Genomic DNA, 17226 nt, shown 5'->3' with positions numbered 1-17226 from the left:
GGTGTGGGTCCTGACTGTAAAATGTGATGATACATCTGAAATGTATGAAGCTTTGCAGTATTTTTAAAGACTAATAAGAGGTATAGATAGATCTGAACATGTATATGACCTATATGTTAACCAATATTCAATCACTATGAATAAGTAGGGAGGAGGCACCAGCAGGCTTAATTTAGCTCTCAGTCTTTGTCTTCTTTTGTTTTCTGCACTTTTAATCTTACATACAAAAGTCCTGGAGGCCACTAGTGCCACCTTCTGGTGAAAGGGAAAATTGCAGGCCATTTTAAAAAGACAATCTCTTAATTTCCCACCTGCTTCTGAAAAATGGGTCAGTGGGAAGAGTACCAGTTCCTGCTCCTCAGGCAGCAACTTAAAGAGAGCTGAGCTATAAGACTTCATTTTTTAGAAGGTCATTCTTATTCCAGGAAAGCAAGCATGCAAATGTCAGCAAAATGTAGGGTGCCACCATTAGCAAGCCTACTTACTGGCCAATGTCAAAGCCATGGCTAGAGGCACGGGGGATAATTTGAATAATACATTGATTCCTGATTTATAGGACTTAGAGAGACTTTTTTATATGGTTGAAGAGTTTTTGTTGCTGTATTTTTTAGGACATTGTTGTTCATGTCTGTGACTTGCCCCATCTCAGGACAGTGAGCTCTGTATAACGAATAGAGCCAGGAGGCTCACCTCTGGGAAGTGCAGCTGCCTGCTACTCCCCTCATCTTCTCACACACACAAAAAAGCCTGGAGTTCAGTTCCCATCTGAAAGATCTGTCCACAGATGTTCAAATCACCTCTGTCTGAAGTGTTTCCAGGGCTTCTCCTGGCTGTGGCTTCCCACTCTCAGCTGCAGTGTGACTGAGAAGCCAACCTGTAGGGAGGTAACCAGGAGGAGGAGCTGAGCTGTTCACGGGGCTAAAGTGCACTCCTCCCAGGTCGCAGGTGGCTCTCCACCTTCCTGCCCGTGCTGCTGGCCCTTTCCTGCTCCCCAGAAGCCTCCCAGGTTCACTTTGTCTTCAGGAGTCTTTTCCTGCCTTTCACTCTTGACCTCTTGAGGGGCTGTTTACACTGCTTCTGCTACTGGCAGCAAAATTTCTGGAGTGGGAAGAAATCTGCTTTGCATCTGTCCCTCTGAGACGGCTCTGGTCTGTTTTCAGAGGCAGCTGTTTTGTTTAAAGTCAGTTTTATCAAATCAATAATTCTCTCTAAATTCTTCCTACTCAAAGTGTGGTCCCAAGATCCAGCAGCAGCAGCAGCAGCATCTCTTGGGTTAGAAAGGCAGGCTCTGGGGCACAACCCAGACCTGGAATCATATCTGCTTTTGAAGGTCCATCTTGGGTCATTTGTTGAATATTGATGTCTGAAAGTGCTGGCCTGTGTCCACTGTGTTGTCTGACTTTGATCTTCTACAAATAGTGATTTCCCAGTAAACACTCTTCTTCCCTGCTCCCGCTTATACTGATGTGCAGGGTCACATTTCACAATTTGAAGTGGGGCGTGCCCACATGGTTTCCCATGAGGCTGTCCCTCCTAGGGATCCTTCTAAAAAGCAATTGAGCCTAGCTTACTTCTTCCTATGAATTTCTTCTAAATGAACACATCTTCATTTTTCATGAGAATGCTACTGCTGTGGGGAAGACCCATTGTCTCCTTGAGAAAGCTCACCCACTGCCCGCTGGCATGGCAGTGCATTTATGTTTCCTGGGTGTGTGGGAGGGGATCCTTCAGGAAGGGGGGGCAGCTGGTAATTTTCCAATTTTTATTGGTAAGAGATGACCTTACATGGAACTCTATGTTACAAAAGAGCTTAACTAAGCAGTTGAGGGCTACATCATCATTTGTGAGTCATACACTCCAAATTTAGGATAGGATAAGGACAGCCCTGTGGATGCCACAGAGGCATCCTTCCCCTAAACCCATAGCCCCAGTCTAACCACCAGAAAACATCAGACCAACTCGATTGAGGGGCTTTCTATAAATAGCTGCCCAATACCCTTCAAAAGTATGAAGGCCATGAATGATCAGGAAAGATGGAGAAATTATCACAGCTTGGAGGAGACTAAGGAGACGTGATGACCACATGCAGCGTGGGATCCTGGACTGAAGCCTGGAACAGAAAAACAGACATTAATGGAAAAACTGATGCGATCCAAATAACGCCTACGGTTTCATTAACAGTATCATGCCCATGTTAATTTCTTAGTTTTGATAACAGTAGTGTGATTGTTCCAGATGTTGCTTTAAAGGCAGCTGGGTGATGGGTACCGAGGATCAAGCTGTGTGGTCTGTGCAACTTTTATGTAAACCTAAAATCATTTCTAAATTAAACGTTTTTTAAAGACTGCAAACACTGAGCAGTCCTGGTTGAAGTGGGGAAGCAGGTACAGAAAAGAGAGGAGAAAGAAGCTGTGCTTAGCCAGACTGACACCCCCTCTTGCTTCCTTCATCCCCACTACTCTTCACCTCTTCTCAGCCACATAGTGTATTTTTGAAAAATATCTTATGTGATACTTCTTTGTTATAACTGATTTTTGCAGTAACTGCTTGAATTGAGTTATCCCTCCCATTTTATAGATGAGGAAACTTCAGAGAAGTTAAGTAGATTGCCAAGGTCATGGGATGGGAAAGTCAGAATTCAAACCCTAACTTTCTAACTCCAAGCATGGCTGCCCCTTTCTTCTTAATAAAGATGTGTTCATTCAGAGGAAATTCCCATGAGAGTTGTCTCTGAGGTTTGCCAACTGCCTCTGCCTTGCTTCCTCACCCATGAAGCAGGCTCTGCTTTGGGAAACCAGTGGCCCCAGGCACAGATACCAAGGTTCCAGGATCCAACCTCCAATATGCTCTTTTGACTTTTACAGCCATCAACCTTCTCCAGCCGTAGATTGGGCTCCAATCAAGAGTGCAGCAGCACTAAGGAAGGTGGAAATCAGAACAAAGTCAAGTCCATGGCAAATCAGCTGCTGGCCAAGTTTGAGGAGAGTACTCGGAACCCCTCGGTCCTGAAGCAGGTGAGTCATGTCACTAGACCTGCCTTCCTGGTAACCATTAACCTGCTGGGAAGCCAGCCGCAGTGTTCAGGCTAGGGATGGACTGAGCTATGCCAGCCTGGCCTGGTGCAAAGGAATCATGAGCTGCCCGGTCAACAGGCCACAGACTTTTCCATGAGGCCAACTGTTCTCCACTTTGAAGATCATGCTATCCCATTGTAGTGATGCAGCTCTGCCATTGCAGCATGAAACCACTACACAGGATGCCTAAACAAATGAGCATGACCATGTTTCAATAAAACTTTATTTACAAAAACAGACAACCAGCCAGATTTAGCCTGTGGGCCATAGTTTGCTGATACCCGTTTTGCATTAAAGAAATCCATTCCCTAATTTGGTGTCGCTTTAAAACCATGACTTGATTTGCAGCCAGTTTTGAGATGGTACAGCTTGAGGGAGCTTTGGAGATGCTGGTGTGTGGGAGAGCGCTGTCTAAGTCCATGGTGAGACAGTTCGTCCAAACCAAAGGAAGCTGACTCAGACACTTGCAGGGATCTGAGCCAGCCTCAAAGTGTTCCCTCTCCCAGCCAGCCATGCAGGGCCACTGCATCTGTCCAGGATTAGTCTGCGACGAGAGCAGGTTGAAAGCTGTGGGTCAGACTGCAGGCCTCCTTGTGACTCTAGCTCCAGGTCTTTGCTCATAGTTCAGTCCACCACCCACCCCCGCCCCCACCACCAGTTTTGACTAGGGATGTTGTCACATTTCAAAAACTTTGGGGAAGGAGCTCCAGTTGTCTATGGAGAATACTTGTGCCATGACAGAATGAGGCTCCTTTTGGGAGGACAGACTCTTGGCTAATTAGAATTAGAGGCAATCAGCCTCTTGGCCTTGGTGTGGACCATGCCACTCCTAGACTAACCAACCCTCCCAAGAACTGACATTATTATAAGGGGGCATTTCTCTGAGACCTCTAATTCTCTACAACTGCTCTTGATCGCCCCTGCTGGGGGCTTGGCCTCCTAGAATCCCCAGGTGTTGATGAATGCTTGATTCCTCCAGAAGGACTGGAGTGTCCCTATCCCAGAAAGGGCGGGAAGCTTTCCCGTCTCCAGGACTCCTGGACTGACTTTGGCCTGATGTGGGCTCTGCCTCTGGCAGTGCAGGACCAGAGCCCAGTGTCTGAGCCAGAAGCAAGGCCTGTGGGATTCACACATTGTCCAAGAGGAGGGGACTCTAGGCTCCGTGTTCCTGTGGACAGAGAGCCAGGCCTCCAGTTTCCCAGCCAGGCCTGGCTTGTAGGAGCCTGGCTAGTTGTCTCTCTGCCCTTGCAAACTGCACCTGCCTGCTCACCTTCTCTTCTCCCTCCAAGTGTCTCATTCTGATTCACCTTTTCCTCCATGTCTCCTGTGGCTGTTTTTTCGGACTCACCTTATTCCTCCCAGGAACGCCGTGTTTCAGGGCTAGGTAAGCCTGTCCCATGCTCTTCCTCCGACCCGCCTGTAAACTCCCGCTGCCCCAAGCCAGAGGAGCCCCCTCGCAGCCCATCACCTCCTCTGAAAAGGCAGGTAGGGCTCCTTCCTGCAGATGCTATTTTGCTGAAGCCAAGGGAGACTTTGGGGGTGGGATCAGTGGCTCCCTCCATCCCCCACAAGGGCTGATCATAGATTCTCTGGCCAAGCCGACACAGCTTGAGGTGACCACCCTTATCTATAAGATTAACTATGAATGTAGCACTTGAAATAGACGTCGTTGATTCCTCGGTCAGTCAAGGGTATTGACTGACCAACTCTTGGTGTTGCTGCTTAAAGGAAAACGAACAGCACCATGTGAGCATTTTATGGATGCCCAGTGGCACTGAGCTGTCTGCTCAGCCTGACCCAGCGAACAGGCGATTTCCACATCAATGAGTCATGGTTGGAATGGGCTTGGGTGGCCATGCGGCTGCACCCATTGAAGGCATGAGGCTGGAGCGTGGTGAGGCCCTTCTCCGCGCAGGACCTCTGTTAGTGATGGAACAGAACCACTATGAGTGACCACAGATTCCAAAGACATCTGGTCAGCATTAGGCATTTTATGTTGCTTCTGGTGGTAGATTTGGAGTGGAGCAAGTGTGAATCTGACTCTACAATTTTACATCTGTGCCATAAGATCCACCTGGGGAGCTTTTATTTTTAAAAAATACCGACGCTCACTCAGAACAATCACTCGGCATCTCTGGGCACTGGGTAATTAGCATCAGAGGCAATCAGCCTCTTGGTCTTGGTGTGGACCATGCCCCTCCTGGAGTAACCAACCTACCCCAGATTTGGGTATTTTTTTAAAGTACTCTAGATGATTTCAGTGTACAGCTAGGGCTAAGAACCAGGTTTGGCTCCGGGGTCTAGGGTGAGGTCCAGGATGTGTTTTATTCATGAGGGCATCAGGTAATTCTGATGCAGGTGGCAGCTGAGCCACCCCAAGACCAGTTGGGAATCTTTCTTAGGGTGTGCCTGGTGTGTCCTGTCTCTGGTGCTCACGGGGTTCCTTGCACCAGGGTCTGTAGAAAGGTCACAGGAGGGAAGGGAGCTTCATCTTCCCTCTCTCCCAGTTCTTCTCTGTACTTTTGATGGGGCAGGTGCTCAGAGAGCTCAAGCAAGTGCCTGCTGGTGGGGAGTATCCTAGCAGGCCATGGAGGGCCAGGGCCAAGTCTGACCTGGAGCTGGGCGGGCCAGAAAATCTCGGCACCCTGCCTCCTACCTGCCAGGGAGCGCTGGCCCTTTCCGGGGTGCTACGGCGGCTACAACAAGTGGAAGAAAAGATTCTCCAGGTGAAAGATCACTCCTTTCTGCCTGTGTCCCTCCCTGTCTGTTGACTTCCTGTCCTCCCTCCGCCCTGGCCTGATCACTCCCTGTCTCCTGTCCTGCCTAGTGTGGAGAGCCTCCCTCACCTCTCCCCAGGAGGCCACCCTCAAAGTCTCGGTCACTCTCTCTTTTCTCTCTCCTTTCCCACCTTGACTGCAGAAGAGGGCTCAGAACTTGGCCAACAGAGAGTTTCACAAAAAGAACATTAAGGAGAAGGCCGCTCACCTCGCCTCCATGTTTGGACACGAGGATTCCTCACAGGTAAACCCAGGGCTTGCAGAGCCCCCAGGAACCCAGGTGCTGGACATCCAGCCAGGCGACCATGAACCAGACTCTGGAGCTTGATATCCTCCTTTCTCTTTCTGGTAGCACAGTGACTATTCATTTTTCAAGCTACTAAAGAGTCTGAGCTGGCATCTAAAAAAGACCCAAATGCAAAGATTCAAAATAAGTCAGTACATCATGACAAGGAGAAAGTCAAGGCAGGAAAGTAAGCCCAAGTCCAAGGAAAATGTTACCAAGCAGGAACACAAGCTGATACACCCTAGAGAGTTTTGAAATGGGCTGTGGGTTTCCTAAGGGCCACTGCAAAAAGGGAATGCTGTTCAGTTGCAAGACTCACAGTGGCCTTTAAGGTGGAAGCAAACCAGGTGCTCCTTCTGTTTGAGGGCCCTGATCAGGGAGGCACTGAATGATAAGGCCACAGACATGCCATAACCTGGGGTCTCCTTTGCAAAGGGCAACATCAAGCTAGAATGGAAATCCCTGCATTACATAGGATTACACAGCCCCCTCCAAGCCAGTTACTTATTTGGAAAAGAAGGGAGCTGGAAGAGCGGGTAATGAGGCCCGTGGTGGATACATGGGTGACAATCAGCCTGTCTGTAGAACGTTTCTCCTCTGCCACTTTCACTCAGTCTCCTCACCTCTGCTACTTGGGATAGATACTTCACATGTAGTTCATTTTTAGGGTTCCCCGTGGCTGCCGGGAGGCCAGCACAGTTGTCTGCCCACAGCTGCAGAGGTCCCGCTGTGATCATCTGTCCCAGAGAGGGCCAGGGTTTCCCCTCCTAAGCTTGCAGCAGCTGCTCCTTTACACCAGAATTAGCTGGCCTCTGGAGCAGATGTAGGCAGGCACCAAACGGATCTGCTTGAGCTATTTTAATGTGAAAAACGAGCTGGAGTAGTTGCAGCCGAATGCAGTGTAAACCAGGAGGCACATAATCCTGCTTGGCTCCAAAGACAGGTTTCTGTTTAGTCTTGAGAGACTCGAGAGACAGGCCCAACATCTCCCCCACACGAGGCACAGATAGGGCTGTCTGGTCAAGGTCTGCAGGGCTGTGCACGCCCCTGGATAATCCTAGTTTCCTCTATCTCTGTTCTGTGCAGAACAAACTGCTCTCTAAAGGCCTGTCTCATACTCATCCTCCGTCTTCTCCCTCTTGCCTTCCGTCTCCTGATCCAACTGCTACTTCCTCTCCACCGACTGTTGACTCTGCTTCTCCTGCCAGAAAGGTAGTTGTCCTGAACCATGTGCTGCCCACCCGCTTGCATGCTCTCATGCTCTGCTTGGCCGGCACAGACAAACATCTGGAGCTTGGCTTGGCTGCCGTGAAAACTTGTAGGCTGTTTTGCTAGAGTCCTGGATTAGGTTTTGGTTTTGTGTTAGAGCATGCAACACTGAGTACAGTCAGTGTGCAGAGCACCTGCCAAACAGGGCTCGCTCTTCCAGGACTTAGCCAGGGACCCATGAGATGCCAAGCACTATGTCAGATGCTAAGAAAACAAAAAAGGGGGAGGTCTAGTTCCCTGACTAGTTTGGATGAAAATAGCACATTATCATAGAAATCAGTCATTACTTTCCTTTTCCCTTATTTCTGCTTTTGCAGTGCTGGGGATTGAACCTAGGGCCTTGTGCCTGCTGGGTAAGGGTTCTACCACTGAGCTGCATCCCTAGCCCAGAAGTCACATTTCACTACATACAATTGCTAATATTTGGTTGGTTTAAACTAACAAAATGACAGTTCCTAGTGGTAAACCTTTTACTATTAATTCTGTAAGAGGTATAAAGGGCAAGATTGTGGAAACAGAGAGAAGCCTTGGAAAGATTCACAGAGAACATACTATGGAAACTGGGTGCTAAAGGTCACACAGGAGGATTTTGCTATAGAAAAGTGTAGGGCTAGGGTGTTCTAGAGCGGAGCGAGCCTGTGCAAAGGTGGGCAGGCAGGACTGGCAAGAAGTGGAACGACAGAATGTTTGATGTGGCCTGAATTTGGGACTGAAAGTATTTTGGGGGCTGTGGGGAGCAAAGGGGAAGATGAGCATGCTCTATGTTAAGGAATCTCATTTCCCCCCCTGGGTTACAGTCAGCCAGGGAAGGACCTGCTCTGTTTAGGTAGTCACGCACAGGTGGGCTTGGAGGAAGGCAGGAGGCACGGAGCTGACTTTGGTTAAGTATGCAATGGAACCCATTATCTGTGAGCAATGATCACATTTGGGTCTGAGACACTATTTCACCTCTGGGATGATGTGTCCTCAGCTGGACTGTGCTCCCCTGAACACACCCAAGCTGTCCAGTTCCCACAGAGGCTCAATGTGCAGCGCGGAATGTCCCCTTGTCCGGGGTACTGCTGGTTTACTTCTGTTCTGTCAGGCACAAGCCAATTTGTGCTGTTGCATAAAGGAAGAATGAGAGGCCACTTCTTCGTGTGTAGCTGGGGGTTCCACCCCAGTGACCCCCCTCTGTGGAGAGAAGGTAGGATCCCCAAGAAAGGGGAAAGAGTGTGACTTGCTAGACTAGCTGAAAGGTCCCCAGTGTGAGTGTGAAGCACCCCCCCCCCCCCGAGGAGAACAGTAGGAGGTGACATGGAGAAGAAACACAAACACTTCACGTCTTAGTAGCCATGGTCAAGATGCCCAGCAGCCTGTTCCAGGGTAGCCCCGGGTCAGCTGTGTGGCTCTAAGTCTCCCTCCATTTCTCCTCAATATAAGAGTGGTCCTGACTGTCATGATGGTGAGCTATGTGGATGGAGACATATAACCTTGCTGTTATCACCAGCAAGGTTTCAGGACAGCTTTTTTGTCCAGCTAGGGAGAGGAGTGTGACCTAGAGAATACTTCCTAATATAGGAGAGGTCATTGGCACCCTTGACCATATAGGACAGGTGAGGACACCTGGCCACACGCTGGGGCGTGGCTTGTTCTCCCAGCTGCTCAGCCAGCCCACACCTTACTTCTCCCTGGCTCCGTCCCTCTGGCTACCTGGGCCCTTCTGAGTAGAGCCTGTCTAGGGCCACTCTCACCCCTGCCTTTCTCCCCCCACCCCAGGAAGGCCTGGCTTGGTCTTTCACAGCTGATGGCAGATCTGGGCAAGAGCAGCCCCCTTTCTTCTCAAGCTCCTGCCTTGGTTCCCAGTGGCACTGGCTTCTCTAAGTGGTGGCAGGAGGCAGCCTGCTAGGAACGAGAGGAGCAGCAGATACTCACTGTGAATAAGCTTTTCTCCCAATACATCCTGGTCAAGCCCTGCCAAGGTCTCCCACAGGGAGCTCTGGAGACAGCTCTAAACCAGTGTCACTCCTTAAGCCAATAAGTGGACGTTTATCCATTCAACAACCATTTATCAAATGGCAACATAGTGTTGGGGACTTGGGGCTCTTGGGAGAGGTACTAATGAATCAGAGTAAATTCCTGCCCTGATGAGGCTTTCATTCTAGTAGGGGGAAGTAAACAATCAAAAATAATATGACATAAAAGCAAATTCTATAATAATATGTCAGAAGATAAGACAAGACTTTCTATGGTGATGTGAGAGCCAGTAGCAGGGGCCCGGAGCTCTGGGGGAAAGGTCCACTTTGAAATGGGGTGGGCAGCAGGGGTCTTCCTGTGCCTGTGACGACTGAACAGGAGAAGATAATAAAGGTTCAGGGATGATACCAGGACCCAGTCCTGCGATCCCTCTGAACCATAGGGCCAAGTGTGAATGGAGGCCTTGTTAGAGGGACCAGCCCCATACTGTGTCCATATGAAGCCCTCTACCCTGGGGCAGGGAGGGTACCAATGAGACTCCCTTTGGGGCGGCCAACCCCAGGTCCTCTGGCCCCCATCTCTGCAGCTTTGTTCTTATGTCTCCCGGGTTGTAGTAATTATCCTCTCTTTTTTCTTATCCTATCTCCCAACCCAACCTTGGCCATCAGACGATGGTATAATTAGGCTATTTTAACAGCTCCCACCTTATTAATTAGAAGCTGATGTACCTTTCATGTGTGGCAGGGAGTGATCAGGGACTCTTAGAAGGGGCTCCTCTAGCGGGGGGAGGGGGGCAAGTCACAGAATCTCTCCGTGCCTTAGTTTCTCCAAGTGCCCACACTCACGGTCCCTGCAGGTCTCACTGCAGGTCCATGGTAGGCAGCCAGGGATGGAGTAGGAAGCTTTAGTGGCAAGCAGTCTCGGGAAGGGTCTTGCCAGCACCCCCACCACCATGTCCACACTTTATTTTCTGCCTCTCCCACCCCTCCTTCACCATTGATTCAACACCGGGCTTTGCACATGCTGAGTGTGGCAGAATCCAACCCCCTCTGAAGAGAGAACCGGCTGCCCCTTAAAGTAGACAATGACTTGGTGACAAACGTCTTTATTTCATCTTGATGGAGCTCAGGGCATCTCTCCCCAGGAGAGGGCCTGGAGTCTTCATGCTTCTTCCAAAGAGACCAGGGGCTGCTGTGATTGCCCAGTAACCCCAGGCTGCCTCCATTCCGGAAAGCCCAAAGAAGAAAAATGCACTTGAAGCTGATGCTTAGTCCTTGGCAACCTCCTGGCAGGCAGTATGTTGTGTTCCTGCCTCGGAGCCCACACCCCAGCTCTGAGGATCCAGGACTAATCCCTCCTTGGGATTAGTGGGCGCAGACTTGGCCAAACCCACCATGAGGAACAGGTGTTCCCCAGGGATGTGAACTCGAGCCACCAGCTCCAGGAGAGCCAGCCAGGGTCTGCCTGCAGACTGCACTTGCACTCCCAGCTGATGCTCTGCTGTAAAACTCAGAGTGGTCCTTTTGGTTTTCTGACCCAAACAGCCACAGAGAGTCCTGAGGTCCTCTCATATAGGACCCAGACCTTTTCCAGAACCTGACTTTCAAAGCCTTGGGCTATGGGCCATGTCCAGTCTTATGTCCCCAGCATCATTTTTCTCACCCATCCATCAAACCAGCTTCCTCTAGTGGTCTCCGCTCTCTACCAACCATTCATTTCTTTCTTAGAGAAGAGACTGTGCTGACTTAACCTGCTGCATGCTGCTGCCATTTGCCCAAGGCTGCTGAGCTCTTGCAAAAATAAGATAGTAGCCAAGCATTTGCACAGCTAAGCAGGGGACCCCTTCAATGAGCTAGAAACTGTGGTTCAGTCCTCTTATGTCAGGAGATCAATGAGCATTGCAGAAAGAGCTTTCTCTACCTTAAGGATGTTTGTTTTTCAACTGGATTTGCAAGTTTACTCTAGAGATTTGCATACTAGAGGGAAATGGAATTGCTGAGCCAGTTTTGGCTGGGCAGTCTGACATTATTGCATCGGATGCAGGGATAAATCAAAGCTGCCTTCAACCTCACTGTCTCTCTATCCTGGGCACAGAGCTAGGCAACTTTTGGAGATCTTTAGTGTGCATCCCAGCCTGGGGGATGAATTTGAATTTGCTGAGTACCTGGTATGTGTCCAGGAGGGACATATATGAGTTTAGAATCAGCTTGAGCTTAAAGTACCAGTTACTCACTGTGTGACTTTGGACGAGGCAGTGTTCCTCTCTGAGCCTTAGTTCCCAAACCCATAAAGTGGAGACATCAACAGTTACTCCAGAGGGTGATTTTTGGAATACTTCAGTGACCTGACGTGTAAAATGCCAGAAGTAAATGTTCTCTTCTAGAAGAAACTTCTAGAAGAAAGCTCATTTATCTAAACTGCATGTCAATTCCTCCTTTCTAAAGGAAGAGAACTTACCTTCTGGTTTTCATTTCCGTGCCAGCCACTTAAGAGCAGTGCCACCTTAGGTAATTTAGCCTCCCTGAGCCTCAGCTGCCTCCCCATCAAAGGCTGGGAGAGCTCAATGCATATGACCAGCAGCACTGTGCCTGGCACCAGGGATGAAAGTGGCAGAGGTGGGCTCCCCCTGGGAGATCATGGCCCCAAAGGCTGTAATTTCTAAACCCCTTAAAAAAAAACAAAACAGTTTTGGTTTCTTGCTCTCCCCTGCCCTTGGTCGGATAGCAGAGGAATCAGGTCCAGCAGCCTGTCCTCAGATGTTTTCTCTTCCAATGACTCCTCAGTGAGGATGTCCTTGCCCAGTGGCCCAGGAGCCCTCTTCTGGCCCTACCTGTGGAATCCTCTCCTTCCCACAAGTTCTCAGCTCCTGGGCCCTGACAGCTCTACCCCCATCCCTGCCTGACCCGGGTGGGCTTGCCTGGTGCGCACAACACCCACACAGCCACAGGGAGTCAACTCTGTGGGGAGGCAGCCTGGACACCTGGTATTCTTGGCTGAGTTCCTGGCCTAAGGAGGGAAGTTGCCATTATTTGGACACAAAGGACCCAGGAGCCTGCTTCCTCCCTCTTACCGAGTAGCTCCCCTGTGCCAGGAGTGTAGAAATGAACAAGGCAGCGCTGCCAACATCAGGAAGTACAGACTGGGGGAGAGAAGGGCCTTCTGGGACAGTGTGAGAAGTGTCCCACATCCAGGCAGGGACTGGCGGGCTCTGAACTGGGGTCACAGGATTGCCTCAAGGTGGACGTCCAGCCTTCTTCTGCAGCCTCTGGCATTGGCACATGTGACACGGTTATGTCACCATGAATTAATCCAGGTTGGCTCAAAAGGAAGGCAGCTTGCTCGACCTGGCTAGGCACATCATTCTCGTTTGTGCAGAGGAGAATCTTTTAGGGAAAAGAAAGGAGTCCCAGGTCATAGAAATGCAAAGCTGCACAATCGCGGTGCTTTGGACTCCCTTTGAGCCACCAAGGGCCTCTGGCACCCAGCAGCATGCGAAGCACAGACTCTTTTGCCACCCTGTGGGGTTGGTGGTGCTCTCCCCATTTTACATATGAGGAAGTTTGGGCTTGCAGAAGGGAAATGGCATATGTGAGTCTAACCTAATATAATGTGGGACGAGGGCCTGCATGAAATGCCTGATCAGTCTAGATTGTTCTGATTAATCAGCTGAAAAATAAATTGAATTGAAAAGGGGAAAAATGTGACAAAAAATATTCAAATCCTCATAAATTGCAAAAGCAGTCCCATGAGACTTTAAAATTGCTAATTCTTAAAAAACAAAACAACAACAACAACAACAAAAAAAAACTAGTGATTGGAAGAAGGTCATTTTTTAGCTAAATCATCAGATTGCCCAATTTCACATTTAGAAATTGTTCCCAGGCAAATTTAAGTTCGCCCTGACCAGCCCTCCGTGGGAACATATGTGGCTCCCCACTCAATGTGGTAATCTCCTTGCTGAGAACATGTGACTCTTACTCTGAGGTCAACACCAGGATGAGTTCTCTAGAAGTTTCTCTGCAAGTTAAGCATTTCTTTATGTCTCGGAAAACAGACAACCTGGCAATTCCCCAGCCGACTAGAGCAGGACTACTCAAAGTGTGGTCCGTAGGCAGAGACTGGTCTGTGATCCAGGGAGTCCATCAAGTAAGAGTAACCATTAGAGACTCATAGAGCAACTTGGCCTTGCCACATATGCAAATGTATGATCATACTTTTAGTAATTTATTTTTATGTTAACCAGAAGGATCTAACCACAATGAATCAGAGATTTAAAAAAAAAAACAACTGGTGAGCATGTACAAATAGTTTGAGGAGCATTGAGCTAGCAGAAGCCAGAGAGCTGTATCCCCACCCCCATGGAACCAAGAAAGACATCCAGGAAGAAGACAGCCCTCGGTCCTTGGGGCAAAGTCCACCTTCACAGTAGTCTTGGGTTGGGCTTCTAGATCCCCTGTCATCCCTTGAGACAAGTTCTCTAACAACTGGTTTCCTTGTGACCACTCCTAGGCGACATCTTGGTGATTCTGGAATGGGTTGCAGCAGGGTAGGAAGGACAAATGGGAGACCCAATGCCAGTTTCCCTAAGGATGCGTTCCTCTCCAGTCTTTTTATAATGTCCCTCTCAGAGTGCATGTGTGTGGATGCCACTGGGAGAAAGAAGCCATTTGGCCCTCGATAAAAGGAAGGACTGGGTGTGGCCTTCACTCTGGATCCCCTTGGCAGTGATCTGGACAGTGTGCTGATAGAACAATTGAGCAGACTGTGATTGCAAAGGCACATTTTGGTGACACCCCCAGCAACCTCCCAGCCCCCTGCATGCTTTGGTAATTGCTTCCTAAGTCAGGATTGCTCAGAAGCTCAGTGATACAAAGTGCTTATTAGCTAAGTAGTTAATAAGGTCTCATTAGGGATTTGCATTTAAAGCCTTAGAAAGTATAGTCTCAACCTCTGCCACATGGTGGGTGAAGGGTGCGATCGGGGTGCGTGGGTGTCTTGGCATCGCCTGGTACCTTTCTGGGACAGTACCCTGGAGCAGTTCACACACTGGGCTAGTGGAGACAGCCACCCATGGGGCTGGGTGGGCAAGGCTGAATGGGACCCCCTCTGCCTTCCCTCTTTATTTTGATCAGGGCTGTATTCTCAGCCTCTATCTGAGTGGCAGAGTTGGGGGCCCCATCTGGGGATCGAACCTCAGGCCAACAATGGCTTATTGTCCTGAGCCAACACACCTGAACTTTCCTGGAAGCAGGAGTCAAGTAGCTTGGCATTTTTTAGCCTTCTGAAAATGGCAGAAAGCAATGCTTCGAGCAAAATCCTAATCTCCCTCAGGCCAGGCCGGCATGATGGGGGCAGGGCTGGGATGGCCTGGCAGCTGCTGCTCCTGAGAAGTAGCAGGCTTTGTAAGTCTGATGAGACCCCATCTGCGGAAGCCTGAGGGATCAGACACCCCTCCCCACTCCACCCCCAGGCCCGCAGCCACTTCTCAGCAGTTCCCAAGAGCCGCACAAATGCATCATGGAGTGACTGCTCCAAAGTTGCTCTTAGTGTTGACTCCCTTAATCAGGACGGGAGGAAAGTCTCCTGGGCCTTGTCATTCTCGCCAACCTGCTTGGCATCCCTCTCCTATTCATCCTGAGAGCACCTCTGCTTTTGCTTGAATCCAAAGAGTTAGCATGAGGTGCAGAGGGGGCTCCTCAGCCAGGAACTGGGGAGCTGTGCAGATTCCTGTCCTTTGCTTCTCTGATTCTAGACCCTCATGCTTTGTATTCGAGGCTTCCTATTATGGGATTAGATATGGCCTCCCAAGAGCAGACTAGGGTTTAGATGGAGAGTATCATTTCACCCACATTTGAGTCACTGTTACTTGTGGTCCTCAAAGCTATCAACCTTTGCCCAGAGGTCCTCCTGCAGCCTGTGGTGCTGCTTGACCTGGCCTTTCCTCCCAGAAGCTGGATTTGGAGACTAGGCAGGATCTGGAGCCCCTCTTCCTCCAGAGTCTTATGCTCAGAAAGAGTATTTCCCAAATCACAGGTTTTGCATGCTTGATTCCCCTAAGCAGAGGACAGCGTTCTGCTGCATTCTCTCCTGGAGAGGGAGAACAAGTTGGGGTTTGCTGAGGGCTGGATGCGTGATAGTGCCTGGTCCTGCTCCAGCTGCCAGCCTCGCCCCTTCCCCAGCTCCCAGCCTCTCCCCTTCCCCAGCTCCTCAACACACTGGTGGGATCCAGACGTTTGTAGGTTCAGGAGAACGACACTCAGATGAGGGGTGTTCAGACCCATGTGGAGCTGCTGCCTCTCCCGCTCTGGGCTGGCTTTGCCCTGCACCAGCTCTGGGACCCGTGTGGCACTGCCATTGAGCCCTCCACTGTGCTCTCCAAACAGCCCAGAGTAGCCCAGCCACCCCTTCACTCCAGCCACTGCTTGTTGGCAAACTGTTCCATGGTCCTGCCCGGAGGGACTCAGACATGGGTGCAGCTCTGTAGGTACCCAAGAGTGGAGGGCTGAATCCAGAGGAGGGAGGAGGGAGGATCAAGCTTATCTTGGCCCAGCCCTGCCACGCACCATGCACTCGGTCCTTCTCACAAATCCATGGGGCAGGTGCAACTGCCCTCATTTTACTAAACGAGAAAATAGCTCAGAACCTGTCAGAGGTGAAATTGGGCCCTGCCTGTCCCCGTGGCCACTTAGCTGCAGCCACAGCCCTCCCAGGTGATGGGCTCTCTGGAGCAGGACTGCAGATTTGCCTTCTGTCTGTGAGAGAGTGGTTCCTGGTTTCCTTCTCTCCTTAGCTTGGCTTCTCTGTCTTACAAACTTTTGCACAGACTTTTGCACACACACACACAGGTGCAACACAGGCCTATGGGTAATTATTAGCCCCAAAGAGTTCAATTCCCCCTGCCCCTAATGAGACAGGCTTGACGGCCAGAGCTGGGGTCAGGAGTCCTGAGAATAGTTCTGAATCTTGCACTTATATGATAAGTGATCTCAAGGAGATCCCTTCCCCTCTCTGGAATCCATTTTGTTTAATAATTGACATTATTCCTTTTGAGATGATTTGACAATATCAAAAGATGGGAAAATATAATTAATATGTTGAAGGCACATTGATTTGAGTGTCTTTTAAGTTATGCATGACAGTGGAATTCATTTTGATATAATTGTTCGAGCATGGAATATAGCTTCTTCTAATTAGGACCACTTTCTTGTTGATGTACACAATGGTGAAATTCACTGTGGTGTATTCATATATGTTCATAGAAAAATTATATCAGGTTCATTCTGCTGTCTTTCCTTTTCCTATTCCCCTTTCCTTCCTTTTATTTCCCTTTGTCTAATCTACTGAACTTCTATTCTGGCCCTCCCCACCCTTATTATGGGTTAGCTTCCACATATCACTGAAAATATCCAACCTTTTGCTTTTGAGGATTAGCTTGTTTCACTTAGCCTGATCATCTCCAGATCCATCCATTTACTGGCAAATATTATAAAGTCATTTTTTATGGCTGACTAATATTCCATTTTGTGTTTGTGTGTGTGTGTGTGTGTGTGTGTGTGTGTGAGAGAGAGAGAGAGAGACACTTTTTCTTTATCCATTCATCAGTTGACGAGCACCTAGGTTGGCTCCATAACTTAGCTATTGTAAATGGAGCTGCTATAAACATTGATGTGGCTGTGTCACATATTATATGCTGATTTTAAATCCTTTGGATATATACCAAGGAGTGGGATAGCTGGGTCAAATAGTGGTTCCATTCCTAGTTTTGCAAGGTATTTCCATAATTCTTTCCAGAGTTTTTGCACCAGTTTGCAGTCCCACCAGCAATGCGTGAGTGTATTTCCCCGACCACACATCCTTGCCAACA

The 17226-nt window shown here is 49.3% G+C and overlaps 1 protein-coding gene across 2 annotated transcripts in view; it reads left to right on the top strand.

Annotated features, from left to right (window-relative positions):
• The window catches only part of Mical2 (microtubule associated monooxygenase, calponin and LIM domain containing 2), a 206583-nt gene that overhangs the window by 107634 nt on the left and 81723 nt on the right, over window positions 1-17226 (top strand). The window contains exons 17-20 of one of the 2 annotated variants that reach the window (XM_071616384.1): window positions 2865-3014; window positions 4437-4559; window positions 5609-5800; window positions 5994-6095. In XM_071616384.1, the coding sequence (XP_071472485.1) occupies window positions 2865-3014; window positions 4437-4559; window positions 5609-5800; window positions 5994-6095 (567 nt within the window). The remainder of the gene's footprint in view (window positions 1-2864; window positions 3015-4436; window positions 4560-5608; window positions 5801-5993; window positions 6096-17226) is intronic. The other variant, XM_027942426.3, reaches the window with a different exon arrangement.

Source organism: Marmota flaviventris, chromosome 9 (assembly GCF_047511675.1).
Source record: "Marmota flaviventris isolate mMarFla1 chromosome 9, mMarFla1.hap1, whole genome shotgun sequence".
NCBI classification, from domain to species: domain Eukaryota; kingdom Metazoa; phylum Chordata; class Mammalia; order Rodentia; family Sciuridae; genus Marmota; species Marmota flaviventris.
The sequence above is the reverse complement of the archived record's forward strand: the minus strand, read 5'-3'. Positions and strand labels throughout refer to the sequence as shown.